We start from the raw sequence: 20077 nt of genomic DNA, 5'->3' as shown, positions 1-20077 counted from the left end.
TGCCAAAGCAGACTGAAGGAAAACAATTTTTGCTTGTTCTTGTTGAGTTAGTAAATGGATGAATGCTTAAGTGCTTTTATCATAGCTTTTCTTTCAGAATTTCATTTTTTCTGTACCAGTTCACGAAATGTGCAGAATAGTGGAAAGAGGCGTGTTTCTCAAAATACTGGTATTTTCATCATAATGAAGCTTTCATTACAGACCAGAAAGGTCAGCTGAGCATTTCAGAATGATGGTGTCGACCTTTCCAGAATGATGGCGTTACACAGATCTACTATTTAGTCCATTCATCACTCAAATGATGATTCTCGCTATCAGTCCTCCTTTTAAGACATTTGGAAAGATATATTTTGACAACTAACTTGCAAGTGAATTTTGAATGTTACTATGCAGGCAATTGGTAAAAGTTACATGATTGGGTACAACAAATGTAAATTTATATAAAAACAAATAAAATGAAATGACTCAATTTTCTCGTTTGAAATGATGTTAATACCAGGATTGATTCAGTGCAAAATATGCTTGCTGATTCCTTTTCTTGTGAAGATATAAATATAGCATGTGTGACTTGGCTTAACAAGTGTGACGTGGATGAGTGTGTCCATGAGTGGATGAGAGTGTGTCTGTTAAAGCGTGTGCGAGGTGTGTGTTGGTTTGGGGAGTTAACAGTAGGGTCTGGCCTGACCCAAAGAGTATTTTCTCTGTGATAATTTGTCCCCTGACCAAGTCTATTTGATGACCGCTGTACTTTATTTCATTCATTGTTTATATCCTCATTGACAGTGTTCTTAAAGATGCTATTTAATCCAAGCATTATATATCAGTGTGCATAAGGCATTTTGAGATCAGTGAACTTCTTCTTTATGATCTTATAAAGCTTAATTTCACTTCCTCAATTTTCTGCTGACTATATGTAAGCTACATGCTCCTTGCACTCTGAAGCTAAGTTGTATCAGTGAACATTTTTACAGTTATGTGTTGAACAATTAATTAGAATATCACTTTGGAGCCTTGAAAGGAAGAGTACAAAGTGCAGTCCACTTTGAAAAAATACCATAAATGCTGGAGGGATTATATCTCAAGACTAGTCTGGAAGCATCCGGGAATCAGCCAGGAGGAGTGGGTGGTGTGGCCTTGTCAGCCAAGGTCAGTGTATTGATATGTTACCGGCCTCAGGCCTAAGCAAACCTGGGCCAGCTACAAGCCACTGTTGCTACAGAGTATAGCTGTAGCAGTGTGGGGCCAAAAGCATAAAAAGAAGTAGGCAGCAGTTTGGAATCTATGACCATACTTCATTTAATTCTGATTTGCCCAGAGGTATGTAACTGCTTCATTGTCAGCCTAGATCAACATGTAGACCGGTTTAGCAACGGTACTCAAATGTACCAATTTCCTTTGCTTAACAATAATAGACACACATTTTCATCTATCTATCTATCTATCTATCTATCTATCTATCTATCTATCTATCTATCTATCTATCTATCTATCTATCTATCTATCTATCTATCTATCTATCTATCTATATACCACTGTATTGTTGATATAGAGACCAATATCACCAGAACACATTAATGTTCAAGCCAAGCAAATGCAAATTCTAACTGAAGAAACAGTAGTGTTATCACAGTGCTTCATGTCGATGAGATAGATACCAGTCAAAGCAGTTTGATTTTCAAATCAAGTGATTCTTTAAATATCTACATCCTGTAGACAGCTATCACCAATAACCTGCATAACTACTAGGGGGTGCAACTGAGCCCCAAACCACAGACACAGCAATACCCAACACAATTCCAGGTTCAAATAAATGATTTGACAAAAACGCCTTTTTCATGCAAACACCAGCAAAATTAACCGTTCACAATCCTCCTCCAAGAGAGAGTTGCCCCACTGCCTCCCAACTCAGACTCAATTTAATTGAGGCAGCAGGCTCTTTTTTAAACTAGATCCAGGAACTACTTCTGGTCTCCTGTCCAGCTCATCCAGAGCATTTCTGGATTGTGTGGAAACCAAGGCAGTCCTCCCCCAGCAGCACCCTCTGGCAGTATCCAAGGATCTGACAGCACTGCGTTTATCAACTCCAACTCCCATGCCACCCGGCAGGTGTCTTAATCTGGTCCAGGCCTGAGGAACACTGGCACCTGTTGTGTGGGGAAATTAACTGCTCCCAATCAGCCCATTTGCCCAGTACATCCATTATGATCTCCTGGCCGGGTATGAATCCATCCTTTATCCCAGCCAGGATGCTTGTCTTTCCTCCTTGTAACTTACACCTGTAACAGAATTATTCAGGAAATTTGCCTTTTCACTTATCATATGTGACACTTGAGGGTGCTGTTGCTCCTCAAACCCGATAGACAAACGTCCAGGACATCAGGTAAAATCACTTAAAAGGTATTTTAATTCCTTTTCTTTTCTTTTAACAGTGCCTTTAAGCACCCCCAACCACCATACACAGGTAAGTAACAATAATTATAATAATAATGATGATCGAACCGCCACCTTATCGTGGTGGAGGGGTTTGCGTGTCCCAATGATCCTAGGAGCTCTGTTGTCCGGGGCTTTATGCCCCTGGTAGGGCCACCCAAGGCAAACTGGTCCTAGGTGAGGGATGAGACAAAGTGCGGTTCAACATAACCTCCTATGATGAATAACAAATTTGGACAGCGTTTTCCCTCGCCCGGACGTGGGTCACCGGGGCCCCACTCTGGAGCCAGGCCTGGAGCTGGAGCTCGATGGCGAGCGCCTGGTGGCCGGGCTTGCACCCATGGGGCTCGGCCGGGCACAGCCTGAAGAGGCAACGTGGGTCCCCCTTCCCATGGGCTCACCACCTATGGGAGGGGCCAAGGAGGTCGGATGCAGTGTGAGTTCGGTGGTGGCCGAAGGCGGGGACCTTGGCGGTCCAATCCTCGGCTACAGAAGCTGGCTCTTGGGACGTGGAATGTCACCACTCTGAAGGGGAAGGAGCCTGAGCTTGTGCGTGAGGTTGAGAGGTTCCGGCTAGATATAGTCGGGCTCACCTCGACGCACAGCTTGGACTCTGGAACCAATCTCCTTGAGAGGGGCTGGACTCTGTACCACTCTGGAGTTGCCCCCGGTGAGAGGCGCCGAGCGGGTGTGGGCATACTTATTGCCCCCCGACTTGGAGCCTGTACATTGGGGTTTACCCCGGTAGACGAGAGGGTAGCCTCCCTCCGCCTTCGGGTCCTAACTGTTGTTTGTGCGTATGCACCGAACAGCAGTTCGGAGTACCCACCCTTTTTGGAGTCCCTGGAGGGGGTGCTAGAGGGCATACCTTCTGGGGACTCCTTCGTACTGCTGGGAGACTTCAGTGCTCACGTGGGCAATGACAGTGAGACCTGGAAGGGTGTGATTGGGAGGAATGGCCTCCCCGATCTGAACCAGAGTGGTGCTTTGTTATTGGACTTCTGTGCTCATCACGGATTGTCCATAACGAACACCATGTTCAAGCATAGGGGTGTTCAGATGTGCACTTGGCACCAGGACACCCTAGGCCTCAGTTCGATGATCGACTTTGTGGTCGTGTCGTCAGACTTGCGGCCACATGTCTTGGACACTCGGGTGAAGAGAGGGGCGGAGCTGTCAACTGATCACCACCTGGTGGTGAGTTGGCGTCGATGGTGGGGGAGGATGCCGATCAGGCCTGGTAGGCCCAAACGTGTTGTGAGGGTCTGCTGGGAACGTCTGGCAGAGCCCCCTGTCAGAAGTAGCTTCAACTCCCACCTCCGGCAGAACTTCGACCACGTCCTGAGGGAGGTGGGGGACATTGAGTCTGAATGGGCCATGTTCCGTGCCTCTATTGTTGAGGCGGCTGACCGGAGCTGTGGCCGTAAGGTGGTCGGTGCCTGTCGTGGCGGCAATCCCTGAACCCATTGGTGGACACCGGCGGTGAGGGATGCTGTCAAGCTGAAGAAGGAGTCCTACAGGACCCCTTTGTCCTGTGGGACTCTGGAGGCAGCTAATAGGTACCGGCAGGCCAAGCGGAATGCAGCTTCGATGGTTGCTGAGGCAAAAACTCGGGCATGGGAGGAGTTTGGGGAGGCCATGGAAAACGACTTTCGGACGGCTTCGAGGAGATTCTGGTCCACCGTCCGGCGTCTCAGGAGGGGGAAGCAGTGCAGTGTCAACACTGTATATGGTGGGGATGGTGCGCTGCTGACCTCGACTCGGGACGTTGTGGGTCGGTGGCGGGAGTACTTCGAAGACCTCCTCAATCCCACTAACATGCCTTCCAATGAGGAAGCAGAGCCTGGGGACTCGGAGGTGGGCTCCCCCATCTCTGGGAATGAGGTCACCGAGGTGGTCAAAAAACTCCTTGGTGGCAGGGCCCCGGGGGTGGATGAGATACGCCCGGAGTTCCTCAAGGCTCTGGATGTTGTAGGGCTGTCTTGGTTGACACGTCTCTGCAACATCGCATGGACATCAGGGACAGTGCCTCTGGTTTGGCAGACCGGGGTGATGGTCCCCATCTTTAAGAAAGGGGACCGGAGGGTGTGTTCCAACTACAGAGGGATCACACTCCTCAGCCTCCCTGGAAAAGTATATTCAGGGGTTCTGGAGAGGAGGGTCCGTCGGATAGTCGAACCTCGGATTCAGGAGGAACAGTGTGGTTTTCGTCTTGGTCGCGGAACAGTAGACCAGCTCTACACCCTTAGCAGGGTCCTGGAGGGTGCATGGGAGTTTGCCCAACCAGTCTACATGTGTTTTGTGGACTTGGAAAAGGCGTTCGACCGTGTCCCTTGGGGATTCCTGTGGGGGGTGCTCCGGGAGTATGGGGTACCGGACCCCCTGATAAGGGCTGTTCGGTCCCTGTACAACCGGTATCAGAGCTTGGTCCGCATGGCCGGCAGTAAGTCGAACCCGTTTCCAGTGAGAGTTGGACTCCGCCAGGGCTGCCCTTTGTCACCGATTCTGTTCATAACTTTTATGGACAGAATTTCTATGCGCAGCCAGGGCGTTGAGGGGGTCCAGTTTGGTGGACTCAGGATTGGGTCACTGCTTTTTGCAGATGATGTTGTCCTGTTTGCTTCATCAGGCCGTGATCTTCAGCTCTCTCTAGATCGGTTCGCAGCTGAGTGTGAAGCGGCTGGGATGGGAATCAGCACCTCCAAATCCGAGACCGTGGTCCTCAGCCGGAAAAGGGTGGAGTGCCCTCTCAGGGTTGGGAGTAAGATCCTGCCTCAAGTGGAGGAGTTCAAGTATCTCGGGGTCTTGTTCACGAGTGAGGGAATAATGGAGTGGGAGATCGACAGGCGGATCGGTGCGGCATCCGCAGTAATACGGGCTCTGCATCGGTCTGTCGTGGTGAAAAAGGAGCTGAGCCGCAAGGCAAAGCTCTCAATTTACCAGTCGATCTATGTTCCTACCCTCACCTATGGTCATGAGGTATGGGTAGTAACCGAAAGAACAAGATCGCGAATACAAGCGGCTGAAATGAGTTTCCTCCGCAGGGTGTCTGGGCTCTCCCTTAAAGATAGGGTGAGAAGTTCAGTCATCCGGGAGGGGCTCAGAGTAGAGCCGCTGCTCCTCTGCATCGAGAGGAGTCAGATGAGGTGGCTCGGGCATCTGATCAGGATGCCTCCTGGACACCTCCCTGGTGAGGTGTTCCAGGCACGTCCAACCGGGAGGAAGCCCCGGGGAAGACCCAGGACACGTTGGAGGGACTATGTCTCCCGGCTGGCCTGGGAACGCCTCGGACTTCTCCCGGAAGAGCTAGAAGAAGTGGCCAGGGAGAGGGAAGTCTGGGTATCTCTGCTGAAGCTGCTGCCCCCGCGACCCGACTTCGGATAAGCGGAAGAGAATGGATGGATGGATGGATGGAAATGACAAATGGCTATTGTAAAAATTAATTGTTCATTATGATTGACATGACCAACAATGTGATGATCATTCACACAATAAAAGAAAAAATGAATATAACAATGAATGCATCTGAAAGAATATACTTTCATTATAATAAGAATCAGATAGTTGCATTTGTGATTCAACAAATTACCAGATAATTCACAGGATGACTTGATCTTTTACATTGATGAAAAAGGAAAAACGTCCTCAAGGAACACAAACGCTATAATACAAAATTTTAATAGACCAAACAATCCATAACCCTAATTCAGAATTTATCCATGGGGTTAATAAAGTGCATCTAATCGAATCTAATCTAAAAAAAGTAAAGGGAGAGGAATGAGTGCTGAAATAAGTGTTACTGTCTATCAAAATAGCTTATTTTAAAATGTGTAAACTTTTTATATTTTTATTTTATTTAAAGGAATCCCTTTATATTAATTCTTATTACTGTGTATTTATGCTTTAATCATTCAGTAATTACCTGCTAACGTAAGATTCTTTCTGGTCATTATTGTTTTGCACTGACAGTACTGTGTAACTGGTATTCTGGTGGTGAATGATTGTGTGTCCTCTGGTAAAGTTGTTTACTGTCATTTTATCCGCTTTAGGCTGTCTGTACTGTGTGTTAATTTCACCTGTGTGCGAATGAGTAGAATAACACAGGCGTATTGGTACCGATATAAAAAGATAGTAATAGGCTTACTGGTATTTAATGCTGAAACAGCTTAAGGAAATGACGGAAATTGATCAATAGCTGCTAACAGTGTATGCTTGCGTGAAAGTTTTATGCATGCAGGTTTCAGAGTGGAGACACTGTGGAGTTGTTGGTTTCATGATTTTGTCAGGTGATGTGTATCTGACAGGGTGTGGTTGGGTAAGTTTGATGAAGGAGTGGGTAGTTGCTGGTCAGCAGGGAATGAGGAGGTTAGTACTTCAGGAGAAAGCTATAGTTCTGTGACAGAAAAGATTTTTCAGAGAGCTTACATTTTTCCACAGTGGTTATGATGGCATATTTTTCTGTAAGATCATTGGTGCATTTTTTTTACAGTTTTTGCTAAGTTTGTACCATGCTTAATGATATTAAACAAGTGTTAAAAGCTAAAACATTCTAAGGTTAAACAAAGGACATGCATGAACCACACGCTGGCCTCAAGAGCAACGTTCTAGACCCTTAACCATTAGCTCATCTTCAAAAGGTCACAAGCTGGGGACCTTGCCTTATAAGGAAGTTAAAGGGCTTGTTGACTGTTTCTGAACAACTGCACGAGGAGTGAGTGGTCTTACAGAAACCACATGCACGCTGAAGCTGAGAGCTAACAGACACAAGCAGAGGTGAAGGCAGACAAGAGAAAGATCTGCAGATGGTCAATCAGAGCTCACAAATATCTGGACAGGGAGGCACTATAACCACAGACAGACTGAACGATACAAAGGTGGATGCAATGAATAATTCACATATGTAGAGATCTTCATGGACATTGCTCCATCAGATGGCATCTAATGAGGTGAATCATTGATACTATGGAAGGTTCAATGCAAAGGCAAACATTTTTTATGCTTGTTAGTGAGCCTGGTGCTATTCAAAGGAGTCTTCACAAGTTCAGCTTGTATTGTATAGAGCAAAGTGAAATTTTAGATTTTTCTGTCGGACAGGTGATTGGGTCTTTTACTTTACCATAGTAAAGATTCTTCTGTCATCAGCAATGGAGGTCCTCCTTGGCCTGCTGGTCCCTTTTGAATCACTGAGCTCACCAGTGTGTTCTTTTATCTCGATGATATTCCAGACAGTTGATTTTGGTCATCCTAAGGTTTTATCAATGTCTGCAATGACTTTATTCTTGTTTTTCAGCCTCATAATAGCTTATTTGACTAGAAAAAGTGTTGTCATTTCTATATGGTGGGACAGAAATGAATGCAAATACCCTTAAATTAAAGTCTGCATTGGGCATTTCAATCACATCTGTATTGTTTGAATTGTAGTTTTAAACTGTGGAGCTGAGGGGTACATCAAGGAAATAAAAGTGTCCTTAGGCCAAACATTATGGAGTGCACTGTAAGTGTTGGAATATTTGAGGTAAGAGATGAGGTAAATGGGCAGCCATCTATGAAATAACAAGGGAAAGAGCTACACTTAGCAAGGCCAAAAGAACACAGACAGAATATCACATTTTAATAGCTGTATATCTATTTTTTGTGTCAAAGGTTCCCTTATTTTTAATTGAAAAATGCCTTCCAAGTTATTGCAGTGTAATATACAAATTGATTATGTATGTTTTATTGCAATGTTGCCTCTAACAGAAAATATTTTTATACTGTCAACCTTAGTTTCCACTTGACATTTATATATTTTATAAGTAAGTATATAGCACAATATGGCCATAGTAGCCATCACTCCAGGCCGTCTATAAAGCTGCCTCTTGGTGCACATGGCATGCCATTGCCACCTTGTATGTGAGTTTACTAGTTTTTTTAATTCTGGCACTAAGCTCACTTCGAAAAAACCTAGATGATTTGTCTTTTCATAAGTGTAATTTATATATTGACAAGTAATCCTAAAATGAATGAAAACCACTGCAATTGTTTGAGTTGCTAAAACTGAAGCACTTGAAGCAACACCCTCAGAGTTATGATGACCCTGTAACTAGCAGTGCGTTAGGCTGCACTGTGGGAGCCACTTCTCAAATTCTGGACTTCCTCCTTTTAAAATCCACTCAGCAGTTATTATTTTATGTAAATTAAGCTGAATGGCATAAATTGATCTGCAGCTGGTAGCACTGTCATAGAAGCTAATGAAAAGTAGGCATGCATGAACGTCCTGCACATCCATCCATTTTCCAACCCGCTGAATCTGAACACAGGGGTCTGCTGGAGCCAATCCCAGCCAACACAGGGCACAAGGCAGGAACCAATCCTGGGCAGGGTGCCAACCCACTGCAGGACACACACAAACACACCCACACACCAAGCACACACTAGGGCCAATTTAGAATCGCCAATCCACCTAACCTGCATGTCTTTGGACTGTGGGAGGAAACCGGAGCACCCGGAGGAAACCCATGCAGACACGGGGAGAACATGCAAACTCCACGCAGGGAGAACCCGGGAAGCGAACCCATGTCCCCAGGTCTCCCAACTGTGAGGCAGCAGCGCTATCCACTGCGCCACCATGCCACCCCCGTCCTGCACATGCATGTTGCAAATCAAGTAATGACACACTGGAGTGGTTGGCTTCATGATGTGCCTAAATTAATTAACAGAGGCTCCTGTTTGAATAACAGAACATTCTATGGAGAAGTAAAACTATGCAGTTCAGTCTGGCCAAAGAATATCCTAGCAGCATTGACCTCTAAGCAGGAGATAGCCCTGCACAGGATGCCATTCCATCATGGTGCCCAGTCATAGGCACAGCCATATCCACAATCACACAGGGCCAATTCGGAACCAAGTAACTTAACTTGCTTGCGTTTGGATAGTTGGGAGGAAAGCCAATATATCTGAAGTAAAACACATGCAGACACTGAAATAACTTGTACTCTTCATTCAGACATTGAACGCATGTGGGAATCTGTGAGGTAGCATTACCAACAATTTTACCTCCATGTGGTCTGAAATAGACATATATTTTACTAGCCACATTTCCGACAGGTAACAGAATTAATGTAAAAATATTTGATATCTCTTGCCCCCCGGTGTACCTTCAATGCCTTGACTCTGTTTCCTCATGTATCTGAACCTCTCTTGACCAGTGCTCCCTCAGTCAAGTGTGTCCCTGTAAAGTCAGTGACATTTCGAGGCACTTTGTTCCCCTCCTGTATGCTTTATATACTTGCTGTCTTTGAAGGTGACTCTCAGCATGCCTCCTACACCTTTATTGCACCTTGTATGTCTCACAGTTGCACTTCCTCTTTCAGTTGTGTAATCAAAGCCAAACTAGCCAATCAGAATTCTGTAAGGGACCAGACATACACACAGACCTTAACATTTTATTATATTGTGGATTACATTGAAAAAAAAATATGTGCTTCTTTCACCAAAACTATGCTTTTATGGAGGATTAACTGAAACCTTAAGAAAAAATAATGCCACAAGATATATTTGAGTTCTAGCAGGTATCTAACAAAGACCTGTTCTGGCTGTCGATGAATATCTACAGTATGAATGGCAACGGGGGACTGAAAGGGCCAATAAGGTAAGCAACGCATACACTACTTCTACAAAAAAAGACTATCGTATTTATTTACTGCAGATTCTGGATGTTGTCACCTTGAAGACTGCAGATTACACAACTAGGAATCCAGGCCCTGACAAACTGCACGGCTGATTAATGTCTTTTTAACACAGTTTCCAATTTTCAAAGTATTGCAAGCTTGTCACTTTGGCATCACAAAGAGGCTAACTTGCTGCCTGACAAAACTTGTGGCTTTACAAATGTTTTCCAGGTACAGTGAGTTCATCCGCAGTATCAGCCTGCCTTTTTTTCTTTTTCCATAAAATTTTGGTAAAATATACACAAGACATGGAATGGACGAGTGTCTTTTTTTTAGAGTGGTCCAATACATCAATTTTATTCTTTCCCTGCATCCATGTAGTACGCATTGTACTTCAATTAGATAGATAGATAGATAGATAGATAGATAGATAGATAGATAGATAGATAGATAGATAGATAGATAGATAGATAGATAGATAGATAGATAGATAGATAGATAGATAGATAGATAGATAGATAGATAGATAGATAGATACTTTATTAATCCCAAGGGGAAATTCACAGCTTCTATAACTTAAGACATAAATAACTTCTCCAATTTTGTGGGAGAGACATGCCAAACTATACAACTAATGCTCAAGAACAATAAAATACAAACGCATCACCCCAGTTCGCAAGTCCTTGAATTGGCTTCCAGTTAAGCTTAGGCCTGATTTCAAAATCCTCCTTCTTACATATAAAGCCTGAAAAGGCCAAGGCTCTGCTCACTTGTCTAAAATTATTATTACTTACAAACCACATCATGCAATAAGATCTCAAGATGCCTATTAAATATTCTAACAATTAATAAAATATTATTGGGAAGTCAAGCTTGTAGTAACAGGGCTCCAAGGCACTGAGATGTTTTGTCTGTTTTTATAAGAGATGCCCCTACAGTCTCAGCTTTTACATTCTGGCAAAAGGCTCACTACTTTTATCCAGCATACCCTGAAACAAGATGCCAATTAGCTATTCTTATTGTATTTCTGTTTATTACTCATTTGTTCAAAATAGAAGCATTGTAATCATTGTCCAGCCTCACGCCTGGACAAACTGGTGATGAAGGCAGGCTCTATTGTAAGCATGGAGCTGGACAGTTTGACATCTGTGGCAGAGCGACGGGCGCTGAGCAGGCTCCTGTTAATAATGGAGAATCCACTGCAGCCACTGAACAGTATCATCTCCAGACAGAGGAGCAGCTTCAGCGACAGATGGCTGTCACTGTCCTGCTCCACTGACAGACTGAGGAGATCGTTCCTCCCCCACACTATGCGACTCTTCAATTCCACCTGGGGTTACTGTCTGTTTTTACCTGCATTTTTATTACTCTTTAATTTAATATTGTTTTTTGTATCAGTATGCTGCTGCTGGAGTATGTGAATTTCCCCTTGAGATTAATAAAGTATCTATCTATCTATCTATCTATCTATCTATCTATCTATCTATCTATCTATCTATCTGTCTGTCTATCTATCTATCTATCTATCTATCTATCTATCTATCTATCTGTCTGTCTGTCTGTCTGTCTGTCTGTCTGTCTGTCTGTCTGTCTGTCTACCTATCTATCTATCTATCTATCTAATCTTTATTGATGTTTACAGCATTCTGTTTTACTTCACAGTGTCCTGCTGTGGTGCCAATGCTCTACACCCAGAGCATCATGCTTCCCATGACAAAAACAATGGGTTGGCACATTGGCACAGTACTTGAGCTGTTGCCTTACATGAAGTTGACATGTTCTACAAGTGTCCATGTGTGATTCCTCTGTGTGGTTTCATCCCACAGTCCAAAGACATGCAGATTAGGTGAACAGGCATTGCTAACTTGCCCCATGTGTGCATGTATGTGTGAGTTCACTTTGTGATGGACCGGTGTCCAGTCCAAGTGGTATTACTTGCTTGATTTGAAATTTCTGCAGCACAGAACAACAGGTCATCTGGCTCCAATATTGAAAGGTGGAAGTCAGTAAATAACCTGGTGTGAGGTCAGATGTCAGGGGGAATAAATCTCCAGCTCTTGAGGTTGGATTCCTTTAATTTTCTCATTCTATTCTCTCACACAATTTGGGCGTGCAGCGCTTCCTGCTCTCTGAGTGTATCACGCCTAACCCTTTTTCTTTTTCCTTTTTCCTTTCAGGGCTGGGTGGGAGCCACTGAATGGGTGTCTACAGTGATCTAATCTAAGGCACTATATAATAGATTAGTAGGTAGATAAGGCACTATATAATAGATAGTGTAACAAAGGCGCTATATGAGCATCGACCCGACACAAACTGACACCGTGAGGCACGCGTAAAATAAACTTTTTATTTTTCTTCGTCTGTGGGCTGCATCTTCCCTGTACCCACAGATACAACACAGTCCCATAAACAAAAACAAGTCACCAAAAGCAAACACAAAACACACTGGTCTTCACCACCACTCCTCCTGGCAAGCGTTGTCCTCCTCCTCCTGACTCTGGCTCCCGGAGTGGTGGCTGCTGGCTCCCTTTACAGCCCACCTGGAAGTGCTGCAGGTGCTTGGCTCAGGAAGCCATGCAGCCTCCCCTGGCGGTGGCCACAGAGCCCAACAGCCTGTCTGTGGCCCCAATGCAACCCAGGGGGGCTGCCTGAAAGCATTCCGGGGGAAGTAGTGTGTTGCCCATGTCTGTTCCCCTGGACCAAGTATCGAAGGGGCATCCCGGCTGAGCATGGGCCGCGGCCATCCGCCACGATAGATAGATAGATAGATAGATAGATAGATAGATAGATAGATAGATAGATAGATAGATAGATAGATAGATAGATAGATAGATAGATAGATAGATAGATAGATAGATAGATAGATAGATAGATAGAACAAATTTTATTTGTCTCCTGGGGGAAATTTTGCTTTTTACACAAGTGCTTTAAATAAATACAGAGCCTCTATGAAATAGTACATATGAAACACATTGTATCATAGACAGATATTACATTTGGTATAATCATCCATAGTGAAATTAATGTTTAAAAAATGTCTGATATATTTTATATTAATTGCTACTTTAATATATTTATTGATCGTCTTTGCTTTCATTAGAGCATAAACAAGCTTTCTAAACTACAACACATGTTAATGCAATCAATCATTCATAAGCAAAATATCCTTAAGAATTTTGTTCTTTCTAAAGCCTTAAGTCACTGACCTTTTGGCTCCGAGATTTCCCGTTCAGTCAACTCCATTTGCTGCGGAGCAAAGCTCACAGTAGCGTAGTCGTGTTCTTCAGCCATCCTGTCGAGAACAATTTCAGAGTAGATGGGTGAGGAGTTGCTTGGGGAGGAAGTCTTGTTACACACACCAATTGGTGATGCTTAATACATTTGAGAAAGGAAAAGAGCCTTGAAATTCTTAGAGATATACAATAAAATCACAAGTATTAAATTAGCACTTTAAGTGTTAAATTAATGTTTTGTGTCTTTCTGCGCCCACTATAAACAGTGGGGCTATGTAAACACTTAAAGTGTTATTTTAACACTGGTGAATGTAGTGTGTATGAGGACATGCTGAAAGGCCAAGGAAAGTCATGTATTAGGCAGATTTTAAAAATAAACTGAAATAATAAATAAACCTAGACTTACTTATTAAAAAGAGATTCTGGTCTATCTTATTTTGCACAGCTCCTTTCATAAAGCATATCATGAAATGGCACTTTAGAAAGTATTGGAAGTTTAATTCCAAGAAGCAAGAAACGAACGTGGAATAGAAAAGAATTAAATTGCTTGGTAAGTCATAGCTACGTAAGGACTAATAAACTACAACTGATTGTTCCTAGGAGAAAACGTACAGGAAAAGCATAGCCAGAACCTGGTGAGCAGATGCCACCAAGTCAGTGAAGTTTTAAAACACTCCGATCTGAAATGCAAACAACCAAAAAGGTTTTTCAGATATGAATGTTGCACACCCCAACCTCTGGTTACTTGAATAAACCTCTATATTGTAGATGCTCACCTCCAAACATTAAATTAACAAATTACACCACAAGGAAAATAAAAGCCTTTGAAAAGTAACCACACTATTGAGTCTCAAACAAAAATGCTGAATCAGACTTACACTACTAGAAGCACAAATCTCACAACCCTCTCTTCAGAACCCTCAGGTTTTTTTTTTACAAACTTTTAAGCATTTAAAAGTAGATAAAAAAAAGTAAAAGAGTGATAAATTTGCAAACCTGCTGTTCTGCTTATCTCAGCCGCTTTCTCTGTCACTGCAATTTTGCCAAAAATGTGTTTTTTTTACTTCCTTCACTGTAGACGTTAACCCAACCAGAGGAGTTTAAAGCAGCCATTTGATCATTTACTCACTACAGCAACACTTTACTATTTTTAAACAAGGGAACAAAATAATTCTAGTAAAGAGCTGAAAGTTTCAAATGCAATTGTCAAAAAAAAAAAACAAGCAACAAAAATGAAAGAATGTGAAAAAGTAGGCAGTGTAGTAGCCACCAGAGCCATGAGCCCCCATCTGACTGTATGAACCCTCTGAGGTCTGCGTGAGCGGGCACAGCTTTCACAAACTGTTAGGCAGGAAATGAAAGTGTTCAGTTCAAGTTTATGCGTCTTTTTATTTCCAAAGACTTCCTTATGCAACTTTTAAAACCCATTAATTACTTCATAGTAGACACATTAAGAACATGGAGAGAACATAGCATAGGCTTTTTGTCTTAGAGTGATGCAGAAGGATTTTTTTAAACATAAAGTACCAGGGGCCTCATGTATAAATGGTGCGGACGCACAAAAATGTTGTGGAAGAAAGTTTCCATGTTCAAATCGCGATGTATAAAACCTAAACTTGGCATAAAGCCACGCACATTTCCACTGTAGCTCATACCCTGTTGTACGCAAGTTCTCCGCTTGGTTTTGTAGACTGGTGGCACCCAGTGTCAAAGCAGTGCTACTGTTCCTGTGTGGTTACCCTTTCTTTTTTAGATCCACATCCCTGACGCGGTTTTATAAATACACTGAAATTAACCGCATATTGTTTATTAGTTTAATACATCTGATTGTAATTAACCTGTAACAATATAATGGTCCATAGAATGGTCAGACTATTCCAAATACCATAACTGCTTTAGCGTTGTTACTCTCACTGCACCTTCTTCTTCTTTCAGCTGCTCCCGTTAGGTGTTGGCACAGCAGGTCATCTTTTTACATATTACTCTCACTGCACCACTCAGAGTATTTATATCACTGTGTCTGAGTGGGGAATCACAGCTGTACAGCAGCTGATCGGAAACACAATTGTCGGTATACAGCATCAAGCACACACTCCCTCAGCCATGCTGTCTATTGACTGCTCTCATACGGCAAATACTTTTAAAGCCTTTCCTGTACGGACCTCGCAGTTCAGAAACAGTTTCAGCCCAAGAACTCTAAACGCATTCAATCAGTCCATCACGTGATTCTTGTAGAACTGTTTGTACTTATAAGTACAATTACCTCACTGTAAACTTGCGATACAGTTATAATATTGCACAACCTGAGCCACTTTATAAAGCACGTATTTACATATGATGACGATATCATTTTTAAGATGAAATACAGCAAAATATGTTTATTATATTATACAGATAAAACTTTAACTTAATTTAAATAATCTATATTGTTAATAATTAAACATGTGAGGACACGATGCCGCAGCGCTAGCTGGTTCAGGGACTGTTCCTGCCTTGCGTTGTATTCTTGCTGGTGCTGACGCGACACAGGAAGGATAGATGGATAGAATAATTAAACACGTACTGCGAAGATATTTCAATGTTCCTTAAAAGTTTTGAAGAATCGGAATTCTAAGCTTACAGAAGGCTTAACGTCTATTACAGAGCTGAATGTGTGGCGATTGTGTATTTGGAGAAAGAAAAGGAAGGACAGGAATTGGGAGTTAGTACGTTTGAAAGAGACAGTACTGCTGCAATAAATTATTCCATTGAAGGTTGCGCATGGCACAGCAAGCATCTTGCGTGAGACAGGAACAATCACTGCACCACTGTGTTCCCATGTTTAATAACACGCTTTAACTCCTATCATCATGAAAATGACATCACATATACATCTCAGTATTTTAATTATTCAGAGAGCAGTAATATCACGAATATAATGGATTCTGTGTCCTGTCGGAGGAAGAGAAAGCCCGGAAGCACGTAGTAATTCACACACATAGAACACATAGAAGATTAAATACAAAACAAAGCATTTAACATGCTACTTTAGTTACGATGGGACTGAGAAACTAGCAAATTAAACGATTTTAAGATGAAGTTTATGATGTTTTACTTTAATGACAAAATAAACTACGTGATTAAAGTGGAAATTTAGAGATTAAAGTTGACATTTCATGCTTTTTTCCCACTGTGTGCATTTTTTTTTCTCTGTACCCTAATAAGCTTTCATATGACACTCAAATGATGGGCCACAACTCGCCTTTTCACGGCGACTTTGATATGTGTCAACTTCTTTTTTATTTCGGCACTGTGCGACTTTGTGAATGTGAGCTTTCGAGTTTCTCTGACACGCTATGTCACTTGATCAACTTCCTTTTGTTGATTATATCACTGTTTAAACCAACAAATAGCAAGTTTTTCCTTGCCTCCACTTGGTATTTGCTGGAGTTCTTCTATTTTCCCTCTTGCTTTTGCCATTGCCTTTTCACAGAAGGCTGAGCTTAAGGGCTATTTACATTGATTTGCATATTCAAAGAGGCGTAATTCTGGGAGGAGTTGGGGCGGGACAGAAGGCGCGTGCACGTGTGGTACTTTTCATGCTGACCGGGATTTATGGAGCGGAAGAACGTGGAAGTTGGCGTTCGCGCAGATTTATGCATCTGGATTTTTTTTGTGTGTAAGCACATTTCCGCTTTTGTGCTTATGTCATGTTATATTGCAAATTCTACGCACGCCGTTATTCATGAGGCCCCAGGAGATGAGATGCAGTCCAAGAAGCACAACAAATCCACACCCAGTATGTCTAAACCAATCTTTTTCAAGCCCACCATGCACACCAAAAATCTAAGTTCTGTAGTATTTGGCTGTGCAGTGGCCCGTCCATAAGTATAGCATGAATGAGTCCATTGTATGCTACAGTTAAAAGAAAAAATATAAAAATAAAAGTGAATGTTTTGCTGCTGGTGCACCAAAAACTGCACAGTTGATGAGAATCTACAGAAAAAAGAAAGAGCCCTTAACATTTGGACTATGCCCACATGTTCATGTTTTCATTTAAAAGTTTTTGATGTCCACACTGAGTCTTCATATTGTTTACAAAATAATCACTGCCCACATTGAACTGCCCCAAATTGCATATATATAAAAACATAAGAAATTTGACTCTGGCCCCATGAGACTGGGAATTGTCCTGCACCAGGAGGAACCCAGGGCACATTGCACCAGCATAAGGTCTAGCAGTGGCTCTGGGGATTTCATCCTGGTGCCTAATATAAGTCAGGGTACTGTTGCCTAGCATGTGGAGGTCTGTGTGACCTCCCCAGACCATCACTGACCCACTGCCAAACTAGTCATGCTGGATGATGTTAATGTTCACCACAGCGTCTCCAGATTCTTTCACGTCTGTCATATGTGCTCAGTGTGAACCTGCTCTCATCTCTGGATGAAGCTCAACTTAACAATTTTAGTCTTTCCATTTGCACTCTTACAAAATACTGAGAACTGTATTATATTATGGTTACTTGACCCTAGTGGTTCAATCACCTCTACACCCTCAATTCTATCCTGATTATCACAAAATACTAAATCTAGACAGGCTTCACCCCGCAGTGGTGCTTTAACATAATGTGTTAAAAAACAGTCACTGATTAAATCAGAAAACTCCTGCTCTTTTGTTCCACCATTTGCAAGGTTATCCCAATTAATATTTGGATAATTAATGTCCCCCATGACTATAATATCTCCCTGTAAGCTTGCCTTTTTGATATTATTAAAAAGAAGTGTGTTGAAATTACTGTGAAAAATGTGAATCCCTTTATGTTATACTCATCCCCATCTTTGTTATTTAGCCTGGTTTCCATTATTGCTATAATATCATAATTATGCTCTGCTACATGCAACCCAACTCATTTATCTTATTTTTGATACTTCTAGCGTTACGGCAACCTATTTTTAATGTGTTACTCCTATATTTAAATGTTGGGGTAGAATTTACATTACTACACATTTTTATTTCTACACTGTTGTTTGTTCCTCCATGTATAGATCTAAACCTGGCCTGTACTAAATTCCTTGCTCTTCCCATTCCCTAGTTTAAATAATCCTCGACTAGCCTACTCGTATGCCTCCCCAATACATTGGTGCCACCCCTGGTTCAGATGTAACCTGTCACAGAGTAGGTCCAAAAGGAGTCCCAATGCCCCATAAACCTATACCCTTCTACCCTGCACCAAGATCTGAGCCACGCATTAAGCTTCCTAATCTCCTCAGTCTTACCTGGACTGGCATGAAGCACAGGTAGAACTTCAGAGAAGACTACCTTGTCAGTTCTGCTCCTCAGCCTGGTACCTAACTCTTTGAATTTCGATCGCAGAACTGACAGACTACCCTTATGTATGTCATTTGTTCCAACATGGACAATGACAACTGGATCCACCCCCGCCTATCCACCCTTCTAGGGATGTTCCCCACCTGTGCACCCGGAAGGCAACACACGGTGCAAGACTCTATCTCTGGAGCGCACCTGCACTTCAATCCCCCTAATGATTGAGTCCCCAGCTATCACTACCTCTCTCTTTCTGGGAACTGGTTTTGAAGTGGCCCATTGGGGCTCCTCATTCCTGCCTACCATCTCAGAATCATCGGAGACACCGCTCAGCTCAGCTCCGCAAGGACCTGATAACAGTTTGACACTACTAATTCTGATGTTGATGCCTCCGGACAGTGTGCACCCTTTATCTTATGCCTTGTGACCATGACCCACCTATTTCTACCTGTCTGGTCTAGAATCTTCTTCCATGCCACCTTAGGGGTGCACACTATCTCTCTAAAGGACACCTGGGCCAGGTCCTCCAAGTCTCTACTACAATGCAGGTCAGCCAACTCCTCCTCCAGTTCAGCGACCCTGAGCTTGAGGTGTTGGATCAGCTAGCATCTTCTGCAGATGTAGCCCTCATAAGCAACTGCCTCCTCCAAGCCATTATTCAAAAAGTCCAACAACCAAAAGGACTTGCATTGCACCGGCCTCATTATTGAAATTTGATTTAGGATTAATAAAACTGCCTTAACTTTTTTTTCTTAAAATTAAAAGATTTAACTTAAATGGTAACACTAAGAACTGCTACATCTATTTTACACCTTCTATCCCCTTAAGCTCCTGTACTGTTTTCCCTCTCAGCTGCCTGCTGTTTGTCCTTCTATGAGGTTAATTTTACTTTTCTCGGTCTCTTCTCCTAACTTTGCGCTCCTCTTATTCCTTACTTAACACTAAAATCCCTGAAGCCTCCGAAAAAACTTGTAATCCTGGCCCACCTTAAATTCCTTCACACCCCTCCATCAGCGTCTTTTGTTTTGTAAATGTGTCGATCAGCAAAAGCAGCAGGCAGCCTGCTATCCCATCTTCCACTGTCGGAGCTCAACTCGGACAAAAAGTTCTCCCAGCACAAGCCAAGGCTCCTCATCTGCATGTGAGGTGGCTAGAGTTGTATGGGGTAAATAATACATTATATCGTTATTTGGCATACATGCATTTCATGTGTCTTCCGTGTCTACAAAGATCTGGGTAAATGTAGGATGAAATGCAAGACAGGAATTGTTGAACACATAACTAAAAAAGAAATGTTTTTCATATTTTAGTAATAATTGACAAAATGTAGACATGAAGTGTATAATGTGTGAAGACTGAAGTCTAAATGTCAAATAAACACTTTCACAAAAGGTACATATATATATGCAATGTTTGCAATGTTTTCAAAATAGAGTCCAAAACAGAACTGATCAAGTGGA

The 20077-nt window shown here is 42.6% G+C and overlaps 1 protein-coding gene across 4 annotated transcripts in view; it reads right to left on the bottom strand.

Annotated features, from left to right (window-relative positions):
* Nucleotides 1-13398, bottom strand: part of LOC114643591 (CD209 antigen-like protein B) — a 290359-nt gene extending 276961 nt beyond the window's left edge. For all 4 annotated transcript variants that reach the window (XM_051927556.1, XM_051927555.1, XM_028792161.2 and 1 more), the window contains exon 1: nt 13286-13398. In XM_051927556.1, coding sequence (XP_051783516.1) covers nt 13286-13370 — 85 coding nt within the window. In that variant the 5' untranslated portion in view covers nt 13371-13398. The remainder of the gene's footprint in view (nt 1-13285) is intronic.
* Nucleotides 13399-20077: the final 6679 nt, after the last annotated feature.

The sequence above is a fragment of the Erpetoichthys calabaricus genome, chromosome 5 (assembly GCF_900747795.2).
Source record: "Erpetoichthys calabaricus chromosome 5, fErpCal1.3, whole genome shotgun sequence".
Lineage (NCBI taxonomy): Eukaryota > Metazoa > Chordata > Cladistia > Polypteriformes > Polypteridae > Erpetoichthys > Erpetoichthys calabaricus.
The sequence above is the reverse complement of the archived record's forward strand: the minus strand, read 5'-3'. Positions and strand labels throughout refer to the sequence as shown.